The following is a 25,868-nucleotide window of genomic DNA, read 5'->3' on the forward strand; positions in this document are numbered from 1 at the left end:
GTATTTCGGCTGAAATTTAAAACCACGCATTCAAGTTGAGGAAAGGCAATATAATGTGTCATCTTCTTGTTTGATTCTTTCAGTTTTGTATTTTTTGTAACCAAGAAATGTTTGATATTTCAGATTGATGCTTTTCCTGTATGGAATGCATGGGGACATGCTTTGATTCGAATGGAGCACTATGCTCAAGCACGTGTGAAATTCAAGTAAGTACCATTTGTTTAGGACACTGATATCCATGCAGAACTGGGATGAGTTCCTTTCTATGCGTGTTTGACTAATGGACTTTTGTTCCCTTATAGGCAAGCCCTTCAATTGCACAAGGGTGATCCTACGCCTGTCATTCTGGAGATAATTAATACAATGGAAGGAGGTCCTCCAGTTGATGTCTCGTCTGTCCGTTCCATGTATGTAAGAATGAAAGTTCCATGTTATAAATTTTGTCAGCTTCTAACTTTCTACGATATAATGTAGTCAGAAAATGTGGTACTATACTTCCTGCCATTATAATTCAGATTCCATCAAAATTGAGTTTAAGCCTATGTTACGTGCAAATCACATGTTGTATTTTAACACTTTATGTTCTTTATGCTACTTTTGTAACATCTGCCATCTTTTTTTATGGGTACTACTAACAAATTTTACAGTTACCACAACTTTTTTGTTTTATCCATCTAATACTATGTACTTTATATGGAAATTGTAGAACATAATGGCGTTTAAGTGTCACTGAGGGGAGGGAGGGTTTAATATAACAACCAAGGAGTGCCCCATCGTGGGAATCCTTCTTTTTCTTTCCAAAACTCATCTCTCCCTTGTTCTCTTCTCCACCGCTCTTTTCTTGTATTGATTCGTCTTTTTAGGGTTTTAGGTTGGTATCAGGGAGTGAACTTTTTTCCTGCAAAAAATCATACATCTCAACTTCACCCCTCGCCCTCTCCCTGCTTCTTGCTGGCCTCACCAGGCTGTATCACTGACATCAGCAATCCTACGGCCATGGCATAGGTTTGAAACCTATATGGGTCAGATTTTCATTCTTCTCCTTCGATTACGGTGTGTTTTTAAAATTTTTGTGCCCTACATTTTGGTTTTTTTATTTTTCTAGGAATAATTCTGTTTCGGTTTGATATGAGGAAACTCTCAGCCCCAAAATTTTTAAGTAGAGTCCAACCTATTTGAATCGTCTTTGGGGAGGAATACTTCTAAATGTTCGATCCAAGTAGAGTCCAACCCTCATTTTTTAAGTAGAGTCCAACCCTCGTTTCGATCCAAGCGTTTTAAATGTTCGTCATTGGGATAGGTTTTCTATACGTTTTCTTTGTTTTAGTAGATTTCCATTATAATTTGCATTCAAAACCAACATGTTTCCATTTATTTCAGGACTGAACTGCATGTTGAAACTGAAACTTGAAACCTTGGATGTATGTAATCCTTATGTTTCATGTGAAGCTTGACTACTAAATTTCATATTACAGGTATGAACATTTGGCAAAAAGTGCACCCACAATCTTGGACGATTCCCTCTCGGCTGATTCATACCTTAATGTTTTATATATGCCTTCCACATTTCCGCGTTCAGAGAGGTCTAGACGGTTTCAAGAAGCTACAAATAGTCATTCTGCATTATCTAGTTCAGATTTTGAAGATGGTCCTCGCAGCAACCTGGATAATGTTAGATATGTTGAATGTGTTAACTATTTACAAGAAGTAAGTACAAAATGCTTTTTTTTTCTGAATGATACAAAAAAAAATGTTTATTTTCTCTGTGCTGTAGATTCCGACCATAGGTTTACGACTTATGCATCCAACCATATCTTTTTGCAGTTGAATCTCTATAAGGTCCTGCGTCATCTGTATATTCATTCTTTAGTTGACCAGGAACCACCTATGTTACCTATGAGTTTTCTGTATATTCCATTTTTTGGTTGAGATATAAATCTTCAACCTACAACCTCAAGGTTGAGATGTAAAGCTTCGACCAATTGCCCAAGATATCCAATCCTGAAATGATCACATTGAAATTTAATTGTCATAGGTCGATGAGTTTTTTGAAAAGATCTTATAATTAGATTGCTTTCCAGGCAAGGTTTTAAATTTCGGTTTCGGACATAGCTGTAACCGAAATTTCGGCTGAAATAACCAAATTTTGACCGAAATTCAGTTAAAAAAAAAAAAAATCAAATTTCATTATTGTAACGAAATTTCGGCCTAAGAAATTAAAAAATTGCATTTTTCCGAAATTTCATAATTTCTGTGAAATTTCGGTTTCTGTCTTGACCAAAATTTTGGATTTTGGTTGAAATTTAAAACCATGTTTCCAGGTATATTATCGTCATTATTGAGTTGTACCTCTTCCACAAAAAAGGAAAAAAGTCTACCAGCTTCTTCCGTGACACTATATTAGGATGTTTGCAATCAGTGGGTTTTTGAGTTCTTATGGATATTAGTGGAATTCAGCTAAAAAAATGTATATTATTGGAAGCAAAATTATATATTCATGGAAAAATTTTCGTTATTTATTCATTTTTTTTGCAGTATGCACGTCAGCAAATGCTTAGTCTTATGTTCAGGCATGGTCACTACACTGATGCTTGCATGTTGTTCTTTCCTCCAAATGCAATTCCTTTACCTCAATCATCCTCTCCAGTCACGCCGTTGCCTCAAAGACCTGATCCTTTGGCAAATGACTATGGCACTATTGATGATTTGTGTGACTTATGTATTGGTTATGGTGCCATGCCTGTGTTGGAGAATGTAATTTCAACAAGAATTGCATCTAACGTTTCACAGGATGCAGCTGTGAGTCAGTATACAGCCTCTGCTCTCGCCCGTGTTTGCAACTATTGCGAAACTCATCGTCATTTCAATTATCTCTACAAGTTTCAGGTACAATACACATGTTTCCCTTTTAGAGAATACTCTTTGATGCATGCACGTGTAATAAAATGCATGATACCGTATCTTGTTTCAACTCCCACTGTGTAATGTACTTCTTATGCAAAGTATGACCAACTAAACTCATCGTCATTTCAATTATCTCTACAAGTTTCAGCTACAATACACATATTCCCCATTTCGAGAATACTCTTTGTTGCATGCACGTGGAATAAAATGCATGATACCGTATCTTGTTTCAACTCCCACTGTGTAATGTACTTCTTATGCAAAGTATGACTAACTAAACTCATCGTCATTTCAATTATCTCTACAAGTTTCAGGTACAATACACATATTTCCCATTTAGAGAATACTCTTTGTTGCATGCACGTGGAATAAAATGCATGATAGCGTATCTTGTTTCAACTCCCACTGTGTAATGTACTTCTTATGCAAAGTATGACTAACTACAACTTCCAATAATATAGTAGCTGCATTAATCTTTGATCATTTGTCTGTTCTCTCCCTAATAGGTTAGATAAGTTAAGGCAAAATAATTAATATGTTCTTTATGTATGTGTGTGTGTGTGTGTGTGTCAATATATATATATATATATATATATATATATATGAGAATAGAGTTCCTAAGGTGTCACCTCATATAGCTTATATGAGGTGGCGCTTAAAAACATAAGGGGCTCACTTTGTTTGGATGATCCAAAGCATTCATATGATAGGCCCTCACATAGATAGGTTGTGCCCAAAAAATCAATTTCATAGGATCATCCTAACCCTTCCATTGGTGGAGGTTGAAATGGATGGGTATAAACCTCCATGAATCTGCCCATTTTTAACCTCCATAAATGGAAGGGTTAGGATGATCCTATGGACCTGATTTTTTGTAGGCACCATATCCATCTAAGGGCCTTTCAAATGAGTGGTTTCGATCACCCCAAAAATGTGGGCCCCTTATGTTTTGTGAGCGCCACCTCATATAAGCTATATGAGGTGACACCTTAGGAACTCTATTCTCTCTCTCTCTCTCTCTCTCTCTATATATATATATATATATATATATATATATATATATATATGAGGAAAGGGTTGCTGCTAACGTTAGCATAAAACAAGGTCGGGCCCACATTGTTGGGGGATCCAAAGCATTCATTTCGAAGGCCCTTTCATGGATAGGGTGTCTACAAAAAATCAGCTCCATTGGATCATCTTAGGGTGTCCATTTGTGGGGTGACAAATGGGCAGATTAGTGGACAAACAGTATCTGTCCATTTTCACCCCCACAAATGGACATCCTATGATGATCCAATGAAGCTGATTTTTGGTACACACCCCATCCATGATGGAGCCTTTCAAATGAATGCTTAGGATCACTCCAACAATGTGGCCCCACCCTTGTTTTATGCTAACGTTAGTAGCTAAAGTAGCTGCTAACGTTAGCATCAACACTTCCCCTCTCTCTCTCTCTCTCTATATATATATATATATATATATATATATGAGGAAATGGTTTGGGAGCAGCTGCTCAGATAAGCTGATCTGAGCAGAGCTCACAAACCATAGGGGGGCCACATTTTTTGGGGGATCCAAAGCATTCATTTGGAAGGTCCTTCAATGGATAGGGTGTGTACCAAAAATCAGCCCTATAGGATCATCCTAACCCAATCAAAGGTGGAGGGGAAAATGGGCAGACACTGTGTCATGTTTCTGCCCATTTTTCCCCTCCACAAATGGCAGGGTTAGGATGATCCTATAGAGCTGATTTTTGGTATACACCCTATCCATGGAAGGGCCTTCCAAATGAATGCTTTGGATCCCCAAAAAAATGTGGCCCCCCCTATGGTTTGTGAACTCCGCTCATATAAGCTTATCTGAGCAGCTGCTCACAAACCATCTCCTCTCTCTCTCTCTCTCTCTCTCTATATATATATATATATATATATATATATATATATATATATATATAGGTAAATGGTTTCTAAGCTCAAGCTCAGCTTATCTGAGCTAGCCACTCCAAATAGCGTGGGTGCCTATGTTGTTTGGGTTATGTCACATATTGATTTTATAGGACCTAACATAGATAGGGTGTTGCTGTTTATGAAGGATAGGGTGTATACCCTATCCTTCTGAGTTTGAGAGTTCCGAGGCTTGGTTGAGGCTTTGACGCCGAAGCGAAGGTAGAAAGGAATGGAATGATATCGGGTGAACAGAATAGATGTCTCGGATTCTGTGGAGCTTATGGACCAATATGATGACTGGTTTGGGTACCCTCTTGGGGCCAATTCCCTCTTCTAAAATCACAACATATTGAAACGATGGTAACTGGAAGGTGTGGAATCCTTTCTTGTCATGGCGATAATGAAGCAAAATACTTTATTAATGGGATCCTACGCTCATCATTGGTTATTTCTATCCGTAGAGAAAACAAAACAAAAATAGGAAGCGGGCTCTCCTTTTGTATGCTAGCCATAGCACAAACTGAGCTAGATGTGTCGTCGACCACAGAAGTGGGCCACGCCTAGCCAATTCACCCGGCGGCGGGCGGTCCCTATCGCTTGCTATATGTAAAGGTGTCAGCTGCTCAGAGGGGCTCGCTCTTTTGGTCTCTTGGGCCTTACGGGCTGCACTCGTCCTCTTCCTGTAAAGCTCCTCAAGTCGAGTTGCCTATACACGAGTTCGAGCCATCAACATCGAGGTATAGAACGAAGGCGCCGCTTTTTATCTGTATCCGCCCTAAGTCTATAATTTCTCACAGAGTTCCGAAGTGATCCGACTTGCGGGAAATGTACATGGACCGAGTTTCTAAATTATACACCTTGTACCCTTTTTGCCCGTATGGATATCCAAGAAAAAGACATTTTTTGCTCGTGGATCGAATTTAGTACGTGCACAAGTATGAGTGGAAGCATAACAAAGACAACCAAACACTTTCCATTGGGAGTAAGATTGTCGGTATCAACAACGAGAAAAAAACCAGAAAAATGGAAACAACAACTAACTATGGCTCTTGGCCCAGACAACGTCATAGGCGTAGGGGAGATCAGAGCAACAGGGAATGCCTAGATGACGACACCCGTCAGGGGCTGCAGTAAGTAGATCGAGAGGTTGTTCCGCCCCTTGTCCCCGAAGATGGGTAATATGTTCTCATACAATGTTGCTCCAATCTGACCTAGCTGGCGAGCGATCCTAGTCCGCGGCAGAGAACATGACAGCAAGCGAGCGTACCTTTGTTCGCTTCTTCTCCACCAAAAGGGTTATATCCATTGATAAGTTGTGAAGAGTTTAACCATAGATAATCTCTTAAGCTTCCTTCTTTTAGCGTATGCGTATATGAGATTAGCATTTAAATTGTCGTGGCGGCACCCTATGTCGTCTGGCATTCAGCATCACCTGTGCCCGAATCCGCTCCTATTGTCGACACTAGCCTGGTAGCTTCGTTTCAATCCCCGAAAAAAACAAGTTATTTAAATCGAGTTAAAAGTCTTGGAAGAGTCATCCTATTTCGGACCCATTTCTAGTCCTAAAAATCGTGATTTGGAATGACTTGAAATATTTACTGATGTAATAACACCTAGTAAGACCAACCAATGGGTTAGGTTTCGTGACAATCAAAAGAGGTTTCATTTGAAGCAAACCCACACAATCGCGGGATCGCGACCCTTTGTCCCGGCCATTGTAGCACGTGTGTCGCCCAGGGCATAAGGGGCATGATGACCTGACGCCATCCTCCCTTCCTCCGGCTTATCACCGGTAGTCTGTTCAAGGTTCCAAACTCAATGGTGGCAACTAAACATGAGGGTTGCACTCTCCAGGAGAAGGTTCCGTCGGAACAATTATTTATTTCAGGGTACCTCGTCTCTTAAAAAAAGAGAGAAAGTGTGGGGAAAATTGCAAGCAGATCATTATCATAAAGAGGATGAGCTTCAAGAGAATGATTCGGAGTTCTTGCAGAGTGGAACCATGCAGTACCAGACACGAGATAGATCTTCCAAAGAACAAGGCCTTTTTCAAATAAGTGCATGGATACAAGTTATGCCTTGGAATGAAAGACAATTCCGAATCAGCTTTGTCTACGAACAAGAAAGCTATAAGTAATGCAACTGTGAATCTCATGGAGAGTTCGATCCTGGCTCAGGATGAACACTGGCGGCATGCTTAACACATGCAAGTCAGACGAAAAGTGGTGTTTCCAGTGGCGGACGGGTGAGTAACGCGTAAGAATTTCCCAAAGTGAGCGAATTGCATGTAGAGATAAGTAGGGGCTTATAGTTTAATTGGTTCAAATGTACCTCTCATAACGGTGATATTGTAGGTTCGAGCCCTACTCAGCCTACCACCGCTACAGGCCTGTACTAATTAGGGCGAAGTCCCCGCCACCCTGCAGATCTCAATCTAGCGACGGCACCTAGAACCACACTGCTGCCGCTGCCCTTCGGGCACGCCTTCTACGCTTACAACTCACCTACGCTCTTGCAGCATGCCCCCTTCGGGCAATACGGCTTTCGTAATACGCGAACACGCCCCGGACAAACATGAGATTTGACTACTCTTGCTAATAGGGCAACTTGCATCTATTCTATACGTATCAACAACTAGTAGTGCAAGATGCGGTGCACCGTTTCTTCACATCCCTACTCCATGGAAAGCGAGGTAGGAAGGCAATACTTATTATACCACATGTGTGGCAGTTGGGAAAGTGTGCAAGGTGAATATTGACAGCGGTAGTTGTGAACATGGTTTTAAATTTTGGCCGAAATACTGAAATTTCAGATTTTTGTCGGGACCGAAATTTAAAAATTCCAGCCGAAATTATAAGATTTTCACCGAAATCGAAATAGTCACCGAAGTTTCGTTTTCGGCTAAGGCCAAACCGAAACCTAAATTTCAATCCTTGGTTGTGAAAACATGGTGTCTAAGGAGACCATCAATGAAGTTGCATTTACCCACAGAGAAGCATCCTCTCCCATACAAGTTGTCATGGCTGAAATGTGGTGTTGATGTAAGCGTAACCAAACCTATGTAAGTGTAACCAAACATCGCTTGATTACTTTTCACTCGGTAAACAATATTGTGCTAAAGTATGGACTGGTGTGATCGAGATTGATGCAAGCCATATTTCATTGTACTCTCGTGGCAATATGATAGACATTTGATTAACGACGAGAAGAAAAACACTAGCACTTTTTGGAAGGACAGTATAAAGATTCTTTTTTGTTCTGCAAAAAGAGATACTCGCTAGTCCTCAACTAGGGGTGGTGTGATTGAGATTGATGCAAGCCATATTTCACTGGACTCTCGTGGAAATATGATAGACATTTGATTAACGACGAGAAGAAAAACACTAGCATGGAAGGACAGTATAAAGATCCTTTTCTGTTCCGTAAAAAGAGATACTTGCTAAACCTTTACTATGGGAGTGAACTAATATCCTTGAACAAATTCCTAGAAGAAATAAAAGTGGAATCATGTACGTGCTGACCTGGAAAAGTCTCGATCGACTTCTGATCTGGTGCAATCCTTTCTAGAGGAGTTTGCTGATGCTTTTCCCAATGATCTACTGTCGGGTCTACCACCATTGCGAGGGATACAACATCATATGGACCTCGTCCTAAATGCTAGTTTACTCAATAAAGTACATTACCGCATGAATACTAGGGAAGATAAGGAGCTCAATCGGCAAGTGAGGGTGTTGTTGGAAAAGTGTTTCCGAAGGGAAAGTCTGGGCCCTTGTGATGTCCATGATTTACTAACACCTAAGCACGATTCATTTCTTATGTCTGGACAATGATGCTACAAAAATTAAATCGTAGTTAAGTATAAGTTTCCATCAATAAAATCGCAGTGAAGTTAAAGTACAAGTTTCCACTACCCCATCTCATCGCCATGTTGGAACACTTAAGTGGGGCAATATTTTTCTTCTACGGTGGATTTGAAAAGTAGTTGCGAACATATTCGAATACGACCCAGTGATGAGTGGAAGACTGCCTTTAAGACGTGAGAGGGACTGTATGAGTTGTTGGTTATGCCATTTGGGTTATCTAAGTTCCAAGCACTTTTATACTCAGAACGAACCAATTATTGCAACCTTTTATAGGCTGTTTGGCCATGGCTTTGTTTGATTATATACTAATTTACAGCTCATGTACTAACTCCCACATGCTCCATTTGTGTGAGGTATTTGGTGTGCTACGCAGGTCCAATTTATTTGCCAATTTCAAGAACTGTACATTTATAAACTCGAGGTTGTCGTTCTTGTGGTATGAGGCTTCAACCGATGGTGTTTGAATGGAGGAATCAAAGGTGAAGGCAATTGTTGATTGGCCTGCACCTTCCACCTTGACCAATGTTCAGCGTTTCAATGTGCTAGCCTCTTTCTACTGCCATTTCATTAGTGATTTTAGCACCATTTTTTATACATTGTATGAAAGGAAATAAAAGATTTATATGGACTCCAAAGGCGGACAACGCCTTTCCACGTATCGAGGCACGGCTAGTTTCAGCACTTGTACTTGCTTTATCGGACTGACGAGCTTTTTGAGGTAGTGTAATGCCTCTAAGGTCGGGATTGGAGTAATATTGGGCAATTTGAAGAAGCCAATTGCTTTCTTTAATGAGAAGCTTGGGTTGGCAAGAAACTATTTGACATATGATGTTAAGCTATAAGCAATTTTCCAGGCATTAAGGGATTGGAGATGCTATCTCGGCACACGAAGTGAGTGAATTATTTGTAGGAATTCAATTTCAGTCAAGCACAGAGCAGGCGTGCAGAATAAGGTGAAAGATGCACTGAGTAGGCGGTTAGCATTATTATTAACTGTACTGGTTGAAGTTTGTGGCTTTGATTCTTTCATAATCATGTTGATGGAGGATGCACATTTCGAGCCTCTTCTGCATGATATTATTACTTGGCACTGCTCTGATTTTCTGGTGTGCAACGGCTATTTATTTCATGGAATATAGTTATGTGTGCCGGATTGCTTTTTGAGCTTACTCAAGTGTCAAAGAACATCATTGTGAGGGGCATTTTGGTACAGATAGGTCTAGTATTTTTGTAAAGATAAGTCTCTCACATTGGTCAATGCACAATACTATTGACCGTGATGGACACAGGTTGTCTAGACGTATTTTTAGAGGGGCTACACATTCAATTATCGAAGGGAACAACAACATGCGCACGTTTGTACATGCCTTTGCCTATTCCAAATAGGGGTGCAACTCGGGTCGGGTTGGATCAGCTTGAAGCCAACCCTAGCCCAACCCATGATAGCATTCCCTCAACCCTAACCAGAGCCTCTGGTCGAGGATGGTCAACCCTAACCCAACCCGCCTCTAAATCTCTCAACCCTAACCCAACCCATCTAACCTGTTTGTTCCAAATCGGGTCGGGTTGAGTCGGGTTGGGTTCGGGTTCACCTATGGCCAAACAAATAATACAAGGAAAAAACATAACCTTAAGAAAATCACGATAAAATTACAGGACGGGGGTAGGGTTCAGATTGGGTTGCCAAGGTCTCAACCCTAACCCAACAGGAAATTAAATTGGGTTGGCTTTTCCCAACCCTAACCCAACCCAACTTGAGGAAATGCCAACCCAAATCGAGCCAAAATCGGGTTGAACTCATCTTGAGCCCAACCCAAATTGCACCACCGTGGGATGATTTATTAATGGATTTTGTTCTTGGTTTGTCACGGACCCCGGGAGTATGGATAGTGTATTTGTCGTTGTTGATAGATTTTCTAAAATGTCTCAGTTCATTGCATGCTAAAAGACCATGGGCAAGAGTAGTATTGCTCCACCGTTTTTCAGCGAGATTGTACAGCTTCATAGTATACCCTAATCAACTACTTTGGACAGGTATCAGAAGAAGTTTGTGAGAATTTTTTGCTACGTCTATCGAAGAAAATGTTCACGTCATTCAACTTCGGTTGTGCTCATCACCCTTGAACGGATGGCCAGACCAAAGTGGTGAATAAGAGACTTGACAATTTACTTAGTTGTTTTCTTGGTGATTCGCCCGGAAATTGGGATTTGCAGTTGGCCCAGGCTGAGTTAACTGGAAACAGAATAGGAGCATGGGTTTCTCACCATCTCAGATTGTATAAGAATACAATCCTCACACTGCATTAGACTTACCTCCATTATCAATGATTGCTCGAGTGAATCAGAGGGCGAAAGATATGGTTGTAAAATTGAAGGTTGTCCACGAACCGGTAAAAGAAAGGTTAGAGGTGACCTATGCCAGCTATGAAGCATGAGTCGGCAAGCACAAGAGACAATTGACATTCAACGTAGGCAACTATGGATGGACTTTTTTGAATCCAGATCGGTTCCGATTGGTGATTATAGTAAGCTGCGCACCACAAGGAAGATTGGTCCTTGTGAGGTGATTGAGAAGATCAATGATACTGTGTATCGCCTAAAGCTCCCAAGCTATTTGAAGACTTTATGTGAAGCATTTGGTGCATTACTATGACGACGATTCCAACAATGACCCCCAAGATTCAAGGGAGAATCCTTCTCAACTGTAGGAGACTGAAGCGAATCATATGGCAAATAAGGTTTACAGCATAGCCTAATTCACAAAATGCGAGAGAGGGACACGCAAAGCCCCGACTAGGACATGAGACAATTGATATTCGACGTTGGCGACTATGTATGGGCCTTTTTTTATTCCATATCGTTTTTCAGTTGGTCATTATAGTAAGCTGAGTAGGAGGAAGATTGGTCCTTATGAGATGATTGAGAAGATCAATGATAGTGTGTATCGCCTGACGCTAATAAGCTATGTGAAGACTTTGGACAGTTTTAACGTGAAGCATTTGGTTCTTTACTATGACGATGACTTCAACTATGATCCCTTAGATTCAAGGGCGAATGACGATGACTCCAGCAATGACCCCTTAGATTCGGGGCTGAAACCTTCTCAACCATGGGAGATTGAAGCAAAGCAGATGGCAGATAATTTTTGTAGCAAAACTTATTCACACAATGCCGAAAAGGGGCACTCATAGCTCCTTTACTATGCCTGCGAGAGGATTATCAGTGCTAGTGGGCCCAGGGATCATCCACACATTTTTAGTCTGATTTTTATTCGTGCTTTCATATGAATTTTTAATTTTAATAGGATTTATGTTTTGTGGGCCCCATTTACATTTTTACATTTGCTTCTTGCGCTTATTTTATTCATATAGTGAACTTAAGTGGTAGGCCCCTGAGAGAGAGAGTAGGGGTGCAACTTGGGTCGGGTCAACCCGAACCCGACGGGTTCAACCCGATTTTTTGGACGGGTTGGGTTGAACTTTTCCGGGTTGGATTCAGGTCTGGGTTGGGAATTGTCAACCCGACCAAATATATACACATCTGAATTTTTCTAAATATATATTGAATTTTTGTTTTCCAAGTATTGTAATATTTATTCGGCATACTGATTCAATACTTGAATCATGTTCAATTAGTTCCTTTGAGAAGTTGTCATTCTCATTCTGTAATGATATCCTTGAAGCCAACCTCATATGCTATTGCATAAACTTTGCCAGACCTTATTGCATGTACCATAATGTTTCAGTACTTTTTTTTCATACAAATTATCCTGATTACCTCATGAAAAATAGATTTGTAAATTTAATTAAAATCATATGGTTCTTCATATGAGAAAGAGAGAAGAGGACAGAGGAGACAATTCATGTAGGAGAGAGTCGATAGGTTTGTTATTAGTATCTAGCTGACAATTTCATTGTATTATATACATGTGGCCAAAATACATAAATGCCTTTGATGAAGGACACTAAAAACATGATACATGGACTGAATTTGTGCATACTTTAACACTGCCCCTCAAGCCAACGTGTTGTTCTCAAGATAACCAGCTTGTCAACTAGATCAGCACGATGGTTTGTAGCGAGCAAGGATTGAAATTTCTGTTTCGGTTTCGGTTTCGGCCTCAGCCAAAACCGAAATTTCAGCCGAAATGCCGAAATTCTGTAAAAAAAATAAAAAATTGGAAATTTCTGATTTTTTAGCCCCAAAAATTTGGCTAAAAATCATAATTTCAGGAAAAAAAATTTAAAAAAATTTGGCCGAAATTACCGAAATTCGGGACCGACACCGAATCAACGTACTTTCGGTGTCGGTCCCGGCCGAGATCCGAAATTTTGGTCCGGAATTTCGTATTTCTCTTCCGAAATTTCAAACAATGGTAGCGAGGCCCTTCATACGGATATCTGCAACTTGATCAATCTAACTGCTCTCTGCTTTCTCCGGAGTACCCATTCCCTCAAAAGTGAATCATCCCTCGCATGCTACGAGTAAAGGTAAACAACAGTCTATTTGGAAAGCTAAATCTTCTAATAAAGCCAAGGAAGTTTCTTTCTTTGATGATTTAATTGATTTGTCCTGTCCTTCTGAAAATATGGCTTCTAAAGCTGAGATAGGATAGTCAATCTCTATATGAATGACTAGATTTTGAAATAAGATTATCACCCTCTGATTTTTTTGCATGAATGCCATGCATGAATGGCTAGATTTTGAAATAAGATTTATCAACCTCTGATTGATCACAATAGAGTATGACAACCTGAATCAATGTGTAGCTCATGGAAAAGGTGTTGAACCCAAGTGAACAATACAGTGGTGGATGCCATAGCAATGGACCCCTGCTTTGGCGCCAGATCTTACTCTTTTTCTTTGCTTTGTGATTTTCCACTTGATTTTACAATTGTTCACCATGATACAAATCCTTATCATTGATCTCCTCATATCTTGTCAGCAACCCTGTCAACATCAGAATAACCTCGTACCTTTATCTCTTTCTCCTTACTAGTTCCGTAAAGCAATCGATGATAAAAAAAGGCCTCTAATATACCTCGTGATTCTCTTTGCAGCATGTAGATGTTCCTCTTTGGGATCATGTAAGAACCAACATACTTGATTTATTGCATGTGTAATTTCTGGTCTTGTAATAGTGAGATATTGTAGTGCGTGATGGTTGAAGAGTGAAGTTTATAGAACACTTCTTTTTCATCGCCTTGCTGTAATAGTTTGATTAAGTGTATCGTACCATGCCAGTAGATCGTTTTTTAATCAATAAATTGGGTTCCTGAATTTGCAGACATAATCTCTGCAATTTGCCACATCAAACTCCTCAAGTTGTTCAATATATACTTATTTTTTATTTCCTTGTAAAAGGCATTATTAATATCTTTTTGAGAAAACAGCCATCCGAAAGAATTTCCTATCTATTTCAAACAAGTCATGATGGGAGACCATAAGGGGGGCATCATTGCACCACGGATCCAATCCAAACTTAAAATATGTTGCTCACACCAACTTTAAACCGTTTGTGTTTAGCATTGTAATAAGCTACACCACTTATAGCACTACAATCTCCCAACAGATTTGGTAGCTCCATGCTTTTTCTTCAAGATTCCAACCTCCCCAATCTATTCCGTACTTTATAGAAATAACGCTGTTTTACAAACTATGTTCCTCCTCCCCAGACCCCTGCAACTATTTCCCAAGCACTGGTTTTTTCATCTCTCAACCTTTCTATTTCAACACCACCCTCTTTTTTAGTCTCTTATCTATTTAATATTTCTCCCGCTGATGAAAGGGATTCTCAGACAAATCAATCATTTTTTTCAAGGAATTGTCTAAATTTTGTAAGAATCGGAGGGAGGGTCTTGGTTTCCACTAACCTTATTTTTTATTTACTTTCCAGCACACCAAGTGGTACTTCTCGTAGTCTTCTTTGTCATTCCACAAGAAGTCCTTTTAAAGACGTCCAATTTGATCAGTAAGAGTTTAAGGGCAAGGGAAACGTTTCTCATCAATTCTTCTACTATTATTCTTTTCACTTCCATACAAAATCAAAAGCATATCCGACTGCCATTGCTCAATATGATTGACATAAATGTTGATTGAATCCATTGGCCTGACTTCCATGGATTGACGATAGATTTGTATTACTTGTATTGTACTATATATGCCATTTAGAATTCCTCTCAATAGTATCTCTTATTGTGGTCAGATCTGATATGTATGCACTATATTTTAAAATTGAATAAACTTGTACATGTAATACTTATGACTTATAAGGACTTTATGCATGTAATATACGACTATTTGTCTTGTGACCTGAAAGAGTTAATTTGCCTTAATATGTTGTTTTCTCCACCATTTCTTGTCGCAACCTTGCCCCAGCAGATGCTTGTTTACTCATTACTGATAGGGTTCTGCTCAATCCAAGTGAGAGCTGTCATGTCTAGGTTTTTCTTTTTTCACTGTCATGTCTAAGTTTTCTTTTTGCAAAATAACCTTACAAACATGTGAACTCTTTTTTGCCTGCCGATATATGTAACATTGACTTTCTTTTTTGAAGGTAGATATCCGATATAAATAATTTTTTCTCAGGATGTTATGCCACAATTTTCATCCAATTTCTGAGCTTCCTGTAATTTTCTTTTCGTCGTAGCATCCAGTTTGTGGTGTATAATCCCCTAGCGTAATTTTTCAGGTAATCAAGAAGGACCATGTTGCTGCTGGCCTTTGTTGTATTCAGTTATTTATGAATTCTTCTTCTCAAGATGAAGCTATAAAGCATTTGGAGCATGCCAAGGTAAGGCTTTCATTTAACATTATGATACCCACAACCTGGGAGAAACTTCAGCATGCTTTCAGTTTAGACTTGTGTTGTTTTGCGTAACCGCAATTCAGCTATGACGGTAATGGATGGCCTTTTTAACCAAGGCTCAAAACATATACACAATTGAGACTTGATGGGGGCGATTTCTAGTTTTATCATGGCCTGGTCAAGACCAAGGTTGCGGGAATCGAAAGCGGGAATCGAAAGCGGGGATCGAAGGCTCCCGGGATGGTCAGAAGTGGGAATCGTGAAGTTGCTGGAGAGTCACCGTAGAGTAACCGCGGAGTCACCGGAGAATCGTTGGAGAATCGCCGGAGAGTTGGGCATCGCCAGGGAATCTCCGAGGAATCACCTGGAAATCGTGTTTCAGATAACATTAAACCGCAGTTCCCAAAAGTAGGAATCGGGTTTCCTGGGAATCATAAACCGTTATTCCCAAAAGTGGGAATCGGGTTTCCGGCAAATCCGAACCGGGATTCCTAGTTTTCGGGGATTCGAGAAGAATCCCGTTTCGGATTCGATAACCCGGGAATCGAGGTTCCCCACTCCAGGGAAGAATCCTGCTTCCTTGGTCAAGACTAGGCCTTTTCATGAACAGTTTAAGTTTGATAAGTTGGAAAATAATTTAATTATAAGAGTACATACTGTGTCGTATACTAGCAAGTGCAGATCCTGTTTCCTTGGTCAAGACTAGGCCTTTTCATGAACAATTTAAGTTTTATAAGTAGGAAAATAACTTAATTATAAGAGTACATACTGTGTCGTATACTAGCAAGTGCAGATACTATAGTCCTTTCATTCCATATTTTTATCAAGACATCATAACATAAAAAAGAGGAGAACTTCTATAACATCTATGCCTTTATGACTAGACATTTTTCTGTATATGTTGTGATACTTAGGCCATGTCTGGCAGCCAGGAATTTCTTGATATCATAAATCGGTGTCTCCAAGTGGTGAGAGTGTGAGACAGGAGTAGGGCAGTGGGAGGAGAGAGATTTGAGAGGGCACGATTGAGATGAGCCTGAAAAGTGGCTGAAAATCAAGAAGAAGTCATCCTATTTTGGGTAGAGTTTCTTGTTTCCTGATTTTTAGCCCCTTCTCGTCACTTGGAGACACTAGTTTCCTGTTTATATTTCCACATTTTTAGCCACTTCACCCTCATCTCCACTTGGAGATACCGATTATCATGAAAAAAAAATTCATGGTAACAAAACGTGCCCTTAGTGTGTTGCATTATGTAGTAAAGCGAATAGACATATATAAATATAGAATTATTTGTTTCGCATCTTATAATTTTAACATTGTAATGTAAAATACCATGTGTTCTGTCCATAGTGGCATGTCTACAAAACAGAAATGAGAAACAGTGCAGGAGACAAACTGTATTCTCTCCTTTTTTTCCATAGCACCAATGGGAAACTGAAAACCGGAGAGAGATAATGTTGGGAAAGTAATTTAGAAAAAATAAATTCATTGAGATATATTTTGCCCCATAAATGGAAACACATGTTGTCATAGGAGTGAAAAAGAGGCCCTCTTATCTTTTCTTTAATTTTTCAGCCATAAGATGCGCCTGGCCTGTACCACATTAGATAATGTTGTGGCATGCTCTGAAGTTTTAAGGAGGCCTACGAAAACATTACTAACAAGAGTAGGAGATAACCTTTTTCCCAAAGTCTATCTCTTTGTCCTTTTCTTCTCCTTCTTATCTGTCTATAACATTGTGAACTGCAAATTGGTATCAGAGTGGGAAATAGCCTTTTTTCTTCCTCTTTGATGCTCCCGTCAACCCACGACGTCATATGGCCATACGACAGACTTCATTACCCATAAAGCTATGTTGGGGATCTTATTCTTCCTTCGAGACGTAGGGTATAGTTTTTTACATTGTTGTGGTGCCCTTTTTTCCTGGTTGAATAATATATGAAGGCTGAAAAATGGCTTAAAAGATCAGATCCGAAGGTACTAGTTTTCATCTCGATCTGTTTCAATCAGATCTTGAAATTTTGTGTCTCGGTCGAGATTTTCTTTTTGAATCTGGTGGCATGGCGAATATACACGCACACACACACACATACATACATACATACATACATATCACATCTCAAGTTAATTTTTTAGATCTCTAATCCTGCCTTAGGGGTGCAACTCGGGCGGGCTCAACCCGAACCGGCGGGTTCAACCTGGGAAAAACTCGGGTTGGGTTGAGTTCAAGTCGGGTTCGGGTTCAGGTTCGGTTTTCTCAACCCGGGTTGAGTTTGGGTCGGGTTCAGGTTGAGGGCTTGGGCAACCCGACCTGAGTTCAACCTGAAATTTTTAATAATTTTTTTAGTTTTTAGGCTTAAAGTCTCGGGTTGGGTTGAACTCGGCAAAAAGGGCTGATCGGGTTGGGTCGGGTCAGGTCCTGTTGAACCTCGTCAGGTTGGAACTCGGGTTGGGTCGGGTTCGGGTTGGCCTCAACCCGAACCCGACCCGCCCGAGTTGCACCCCTATCCTGCAGTGCCCCAGGAACTAGTTCTACCATCAATAGCTATGGAGATAAATTCTCAAAATGTGCAGATTACCATATTAAAGTTGGAAGACACATTATCTTGAGTGATCGCAATCTGCTATGATGTATATCGGCGATGTGCAGATTACGATAGTAAAGTTGACACAAATTATCTTGTATGATCACAATCAGCTAAGATGTATATCGGCATTCAAGGAAGAATAACCTACCTTTGGTTATTCTTTATTGATTCTGGCTTTTAAGCAGTAATGGTTAAACGGTAGTTTGAGTGAGTATTGATTCTGGCTTTTAAGCAGTAATGGTTAAACGGTAGTTTGAGGGAGTGGAATAGAGCTTCTTTGGGGGATGGTTATCAAAATGTGTTAGATGCAGATGACTTAAACTACTTTGGATGAAAATCAGTATGATATAGATCCGTCTGAAATCAATGAAACTATTCTAGCGAATACTAGCTAAAGGCAGTAACAATCTACCCCTCTCATGGAAGAATTTTTTTTATTTTTTTTTATTTTTAGATAGATCTGGAAGAAATTTTATTGGCACAAAAAATCAAGAGAAAAGTGACTGCAGGAGTGAGGTAAAAATACAAAATTCTTTCATACTTCAATCAACCATAGCAGAAAATATAGCAGCTTTAAAAAGATTTGGAACAATAATAATTGTGCGGAGGATTCTAGTATCATTCAAGATATTGTTTGTGACCACTTTTAAGTCCTAATGGACTGAAGAGGTAGCTATTGTGGATGGTGAAATAATGAACATTATTCCTAAAGTGATAAGTGCAAAAATAATAAGCTTCTGAATATCCCAGTGAGGAGGAAGTGAGAGTGGTTGTTTTTAGTGTACCAATGGATCCTCTCCAGGTCCAGATGGATATGACAAATTTTTCTTCAGACATTGCTGGGAAGTTACCAAAGATCTCGTCAACCCAAAAAATTCTTCATATGAGGTGTGATGCCTAGATCTTACAAATGTACTTTTATTTCATTGATTCTAAAATTGATAACCTGAATGCTTTTTCAGATTATCGTCCTACAGCTTATCTAAATGTTTGTACAAAATCATTTCGAAGTTGATTGTAAACCGCTTTGCTAACATCCTCTTTAAGATTATTGAGAGAAGGCAAATCATTGAAAATATTGCCATATGTAACGACCCGGATTTTTACTGAACGGATCGCTACGGGCAACAAAACATATTTATTCCTGTAATTACGCAGCGGAAGGTTAAACCGTTAAAGTACATCATGAATTTACAAAAAATCCCAAGTATGACTTATTTAAAACCTTTTTACATCGGAGGAGATTGACTAGGTTCATCATTTCCCCCTCAAAGTTTTCCGAGAATTTTTTTTCCAGTTCGGAAAAGTTATTCTTGGAATTAGGATTTGCACCCTCCCGCCCACAAAATCACTTTCCGGGATTTATTTTTTTTTTCTTGGCCCCTCAATTCCTGGGTTTGCAGGTAGCCTTTCCACATCCCCAAAACTATGCGCTGAAGACTTTCTGGTTCTTGATCGGCACCGACACCTTGGGGATTCCTGTTCCTTGATGGGTTTTTCTATATTCTTGTCCTTCATTTAGGAAAGTGTCATATGACCATCTCTTTTGATTAGTTGGTTCTATCTATTCGTCTATTAACTCCTTTTTTTCCTGTGGCCTCATAAAGGTGATTTATGGGTTAAAGCAGTCACCACGTGCTTGGTTTGGCAGATTTAGTGAGGCAGTTATGAGGTTTGGTCTCAAACAGTGTGCTCTAGATCACTCAGTATTCAGCTATCAGTCCTCAGTAGGATGCATTATGTTGATTGTATACGTTGATGAATCATTATTACAGGCAGTGACTCAGGGGGAATTAAAAAATTGAAAGACTTCTTAAAAAAAGAACTTGCAACAAAGGACTTGGGACGTCTCAGATACTTTCTTGGGATAGAAGTTGCGTACTCCTCTCGTGGTTTATCTCTATCTCGGAGGAAGTATGTTCTTGATTTGCTAGAAGAGACAGGAAATCTTGGTGTGAAACCAGTAGCTGCAACCATGGATCCAAATGTGAAACTGGTTCCAGAAGAGGGTGATTTGTTGAAAGATCCTGGTATGTATGGAAGACTTGTGGGCAAGCTCATATACCTTACTGTTACTCGTCCTGATATATCCTATGCCGTTGGGGTAGTTAGCCAGTACATGACCTCTCACACATCTCATTGGAACGCGGTGGTTCAAATTCTCAAGTATCTGAAGGGTGTTCCAGGGAAAGGATTACTATTCAAACGGCATGGTCATACACGGATTGAGGGGTTCTCAGATGCTGATTGGGCTGGATCTCCTGCTGATAGGAGATCGACTACTGGGTATTGTACCTTTTTTGGAGGAAGCCTGGTTTCATGGAAAAGTAAGAAACAGTATGTCATTGTGAAATCAAGTGCAGAGGCAGAATATAGAGCCATGACGCATACTACGACTGAGATTATTTGGTTTCCCTCTCCTTCACAGTTATATTGTGATAACAGGGCAGCCATCTATATTGCGGCAAATCCTGTCTTCCATGAGAGAACTAAACATATCGAAGTCGACTGTCATTTCATTCATCAGAGGATTCAGAAATGGGAGATACGCGCTGTATTCACTCATTTTGTAGAACAGTTGGCAGATATGTTTACAAAACCATTGAATAAATCCAAGCTGAGCGATATATGTAACAAGGTAGGAATGTATGATTTATACATTCCAGCTTGAGGGGGAGTGTTAGAATAAGCCTATAAGTCTATGGGCAGTTTGGGCATTGTACTTCTCTTTTCATTATTATTAATAATTGAGTGAGGGGGAGATGCCCAACTCAGTTTCTCTTTCTCTCTAATCTCTCTTGCAACATAAACAATGAATATTCGAAGTAAAACTAATAAGAAATATCTGAATAAAACAACATATAATCATATCCCCATCACTTTCATTGAGAAAAGATATTAGTCGAGTCTAGCTATCACCTGCCTTATCAAACCTGAGAAGTGGGAATTTGAAGATGGTTGACCTTGAAGATGACAACGATCAGGGAAAAGTGATTCTCCTGGCCTTTTCCTTTTTCTCCCTCTCTTCCTCCCTTTTCTTTCTCTTTCTGGCTGCTCTATTTATAGGAAAAACTGAGGGGAATAGTAACATGTGAATAGTTTTTATGCATAAGAACTGTTATTTTTACCGGGTATTACACCATAACACTGGGATGGTTCAAGGTATTGATAAAAACGTAACGTGGGAATGTGATTCTTATTTAGATATGGCCAAGGCTTATGATAGAATTAATTGATAATTTATTCTTGAAGTCATTGAAAAAGATTGGATTTAGCTTAACTTCGAAAAACTTATTAAAAGGATATTGGATAACTACTGGTTTTCAATTATGTTTAATTGTGAGCCAAAAGATTATTTGGATTCTTTCACAGGGATTAGACAAGGTGAGCCTCTTTCGCCTCACCTTTTCACAATTGCTGAAGAGGTTCTGATTAAGGATTTAAAGCTAGTTTTTCAAAGCAATAAGGCTGATATTTATCAGTTATCTAGAGGGAGTATGCCATATGTAGCCTTTTTATGATAATATCATCATTTTTCTAAATGGTTCTAAATGATCCCTAAATACCCCATGTATTTTTTATCTGAAAGAATTTCAAGGCAATGCATAAACAAAGAGAAAAGTTGTTTTTCATGTTCGGAGATGATTTTCTAGACCAGGTGCATTATCATTAAATCAGTCATGGCTTGCAGCCAATGTTTAAAATTTCGGTTTCGGTTTCGGTTTCGGTTTCAGACATAGCCGAAACCGAAATTTCGGCCGAAATACCATAATTTTGGCCAAAATTCAGTAAAAAAACAAAACAAATTTCAAACTTGTGCCGAAATTTTGGAAAATTTCTGCTGAAATTACCGAAACTTGGCACTCTGGTTTAAATTTCGGTTTCAGATAGTTTCGGTTTTGGTCTTGGCCGAAATCCGAAATTTCAGATTTCAGTCGTAATTTAAAACCATGGTTTCAGCCCCAAAAAAGCTACATATTAGCTATCTTGGAGCTCCTCTTTAAAAGGGAAGGTTGAAAGCAATGGAAATAGCATTTTTATTGTTGTTGGGTGTGGTTCTCCATGGATATTTGTACGTGGTCATACTCTGACTTCAAGTGGTGGAGATAGCATTTTTGTTGTCGTTGATCATCTCAGAGATGGTGCACTTCATTCCATTCAAATTAAAACCATGGTTACAGCCACAAAAAGCTACCTATTATCTATCTTGGAGCTCCTCTTTAAAAGGGAAGGTTGAAAGCAGTGGAAATAGCATTTTTATTGTCGTTGGGTGTGGGTATCCATGGATATTTGTAGTTGGTCATACTCTGACTTCAAGCGGTGGAGATAGCATTTTTGTTGTCGTTGATCATCTCAGAGATGGTGCACTTCATTCCATGCAAATCCATGCATAATGCTGTTAACATTATCATTTTATTATTCAAAGAGGTGGTGTGGTACGCAAGGACGAGTTCTTTTCAAGATGGGGTGACTGTTGTAGTGCTACCTCATACTGAGGTTAAGGATGCAGTGGAGCAACACCTGCAAAAGATAGAGCTCCAAAGGAGGAGGAGTAGTTACTGTTTGTGAGGAATTTTTTATGCAGATGAGGCCCACATCAATGTAAGACACTTGAATGAAGATGGGCCCACTTCAATGTGGTGCAGATGTAGAGGCTTTATTTTTGCTGTTAGTACTTATTAGTTGGAGAGTTTAAGTTATGAGTCTTGTTATTGTTTAAGGAGTCCGTAGTTTTAGAAAGTCTTTTTCTTTCTTCCTTTTAATTCTTTCCTTTCTTTTGAAGTTCATTCTAATTAGGAATGTGTGATCTTCTTTCTTAAGGAGTCCGTAGTTTTAGAAAATCTTTTTCTTTCTTCCTTTTAATTCTTTCCTTTCTTTTGAAGTTCATTCTAATTAGGAATGAGTGATCTTCTTTCATGGCCTGGAAGGCTATGGAAGACTTTGGTATGCATTAACTCCTAACATATTGAAGGCTATTGAACACTTGGGGTGGAGGAGAAATCTTTAGAAATGCCCAAGGTAAGCTCATCTTTGCCTGTCCTCATTACTATGGGGTAGGTCCTATACAGGATGAAGCGATGGTTTGTGGTTTTGGAAATCTTTAGGCTCTCCAATGTGTGGACTGAAATGGATAGTAAAATCCTTACGGAGATGATTGCTGTGAATCAAGATCCTCCTTGAACGATTGCTTATTTTTGGGAGGAGATGATGACGTTCTTTCAAGATATCAAGCCGCGAATATCTCACACCAATTCAGGGAAGGCAACTAGGTAGCTGACTCCTTGGGGAATTGTGCTTGTGAAACCAATTCTAGTATAATAATCTGGAAGTGGGGTGATTTCCCTAAAGCTAGAGTGGCCATGAGATGTGATCTCTTAGATATCCCGTATTTGCGTGTCCAATAGCAATGTTCGTGTTCATTATCTTTGTTTCTTTTTCAGTTGCTTGTGTATTGGTTTTGTGTAGACCAAGGCCTGTGTTTGCATGTCCAATAGCAATGTTTGTGTTCATTATCTTTGTTTCTTTTTACCATTCAAAAAAAATAAAAATCTTTGTTTCTTTTTCAGTTGCTTGTGTATTGCTTTTGTGTAGACGCAAGGTTTTTATGTCATCCTCTAATGTAGTTTCTCTATTATAAATAAAAAGTTAGGTGCTGCCGGTCCCTAGATAAATTTCGAGTTATAAAAAAACTAAAACAACTTTTAGTTCGCATTATTTTGATGATATCCTTTCTAACACCAATTCTTTTACAGTCATCATCAATTAAAAAATTGGTCCCATAGTATATTGGTACTTGTTAATGTATTTTCAGATGCAATGGTGGTTATATCTGTTTTTATACTCCTTGATATTTTCCTTTTGAACGGATGCAGATGCACTTCGAAGAAGGATTGTCAGCAAGACAGAGAGCAGGAGAAACCACTAAGGTGGTTTCCAAGGCTGTTCGAGGAAAAAGTGCCTCAGAAAAGCTTAGTGAAGAGGGGCTTGTCAAGTTTTCTGCTCGTGTGGCAATCCAGGTATTGATATCTTTTGTCAATGATACTGAGACAAATGATTTTAACTTCTTAGCTTTGTTGATTTTATGTTTCTCCATAACTGGCATTATGTCCAAATAGAATTTATTTCCTTTTTACCGTGTCCTTTTGTTAAGCATACATAATTAGTACGAGTGTTCATGTCTCTACTCCTTATTTTGCAAGTGCACACTACTATATTGGTCAAGGGACATTGTATCAGAGCCCTAGTGTTCTGTCGACTTTTGAATCTGGTCTGTAATGTTATCATAAGCAAGTCCAATGCCTAGGTAAATGGCACTTATGTGACACCCCCCCTGCTTGGAGAATTAAAATAGTCACTTCTCTTTTTTTTTGTTTTGAATGGTGAAAGTCATTTCTCTTTCAGATAAAAATGGTACGGATGGGACTCTTGTTGATTTTTTCTATATTATTCATGTCGGGAATGAAGAGCCGCCTTATGGCTGAATTTGTCTTATTCATTTAATTCATTTGAAGTGACACTCTTTATAAGAAAGATGGGCTGCAAAAGTACCCTTTGCAAAATTGCGTTGACACTCCCTTGTTATGTGTTTGTAAAAGTGAATATGTGATTTTGTTTTTAGTAAGGATATTTTTTGTCTTTACTCTTTGTAAGAGTACAAATAGGTCATTTGATCTTGATCTAGTGATAAAAAGGGCATGATTCTGCACCCCAAAAAAGCTGAACTTGTACTACAATTCTATCACAAAGAATCTCAAGCCATGCTATTTCTTTGCATTATATTTGTAATGTATTCAAATAGGCATTACCATTAAATCTCCTATTTCTTATATTTTTGAGGACAATGTAGGTGGACGTAGTGAGATCTTTCAATGACGTAGATGGACCTCAATGGAAGCACTCTCTTTTTGGGAATCCAAATGATTCTGAAACATTCAGGTTTGTTTTACCATTTGACATCAAATGTCCTACTTAAAATGACTATCTACTATGGATTTGTGAGGTGGACTAGAATAATTACACAATTAAAATCATACTACTTTTCATCAACTTGAAGGTTCATACTAAGAGGGATATCTTTTGCTATCTTGATTCAATCCTACAAAAGGAAGGAGAGATTTTAGAGGATGTTAACCACAGAATAAGAGGAGGTTGGTTGAACTGGAAGCATGCTTCACGAGTTCTGTGCGACCGTAAAATACCTACCAAGTTAAAGGAAAAGCTTTATAAGTCAGCTGTGAGGCCAGCCATGCTATACGGCTCAGAATGTTGGGCCACCAAGAAGCAGCATGTGCATAAGATGAGTGTAATGGAGATGTGAATGCTTAGGTGGATGTGCGACCACACAAGGTTAGATAGAATTAAAAATGAAGAGTTGCGTAAAAACGTGGGGGCGGCACCAATAGAGAAGAAGATGAGAGAGCACCGCTTAAGATGGTTTGGGCATATCCAACATAGGCCTTTTGATGCTCCAGTGAGGAGAAGTGACTCGTGCCAAATTGATGGAGTAAAAAGAGGTAGGGCCAGACCGAAAACAACTTGGGTAGAAACAGTGAGGAAAGACTTGATGGCTAGGAACATATCAGAGAACATGACCTTGGATGGGAGAGAATGGAAGAAAATGATCCATGTAGACGAACCCAACTAGTGTCAGGATTAGACTTAGTCAATTTGAGCCGGGTAGATTCTTTCACCTTCTTCATGAAAATTTTCTAAATGATTCATTTGCCGACCCCAACTAGTTTGGGACAAAGGCTTAGTT

General features: G+C 39.3%; 1 protein-coding gene across 4 annotated transcripts in view; it reads left to right on the forward strand.

The window, feature by feature from the left end:
- LOC143886379 (zinc finger FYVE domain protein) overlaps window positions 1-25,868 on the forward strand; it is a 129,607-nt gene that overhangs the window by 92,756 nt on the left and 10,983 nt on the right. For 3 of the 4 annotated variants that reach the window (XM_077390325.1, XM_077390324.1, XM_077390327.1), the window contains 7 exons: window positions 124-206; window positions 303-407; window positions 1,476-1,707; window positions 2,536-2,886; window positions 15,405-15,506; window positions 23,983-24,126; window positions 24,957-25,045. In XM_077390325.1, the coding sequence (XP_077246440.1) occupies window positions 124-206; window positions 303-407; window positions 1,476-1,707; window positions 2,536-2,886; window positions 15,405-15,506; window positions 23,983-24,126; window positions 24,957-25,045 (1,106 nt within the window). The remainder of the gene's footprint in view (window positions 1-123; window positions 207-302; window positions 408-1,475; window positions 1,708-2,535; window positions 2,887-15,404; window positions 15,507-23,982; window positions 24,127-24,956; window positions 25,046-25,868) is intronic. The other variant, XM_077390326.1, reaches the window with a different exon arrangement.

The sequence above is a fragment of the Tasmannia lanceolata genome, unplaced genomic scaffold (genome assembly GCF_043159265.1).
Source record: "Tasmannia lanceolata isolate RefF3 unplaced genomic scaffold, GAP_Taslan_0.1 ptg000011l, whole genome shotgun sequence".
Lineage (NCBI taxonomy): Eukaryota > Viridiplantae > Streptophyta > Magnoliopsida > Canellales > Winteraceae > Tasmannia > Tasmannia lanceolata.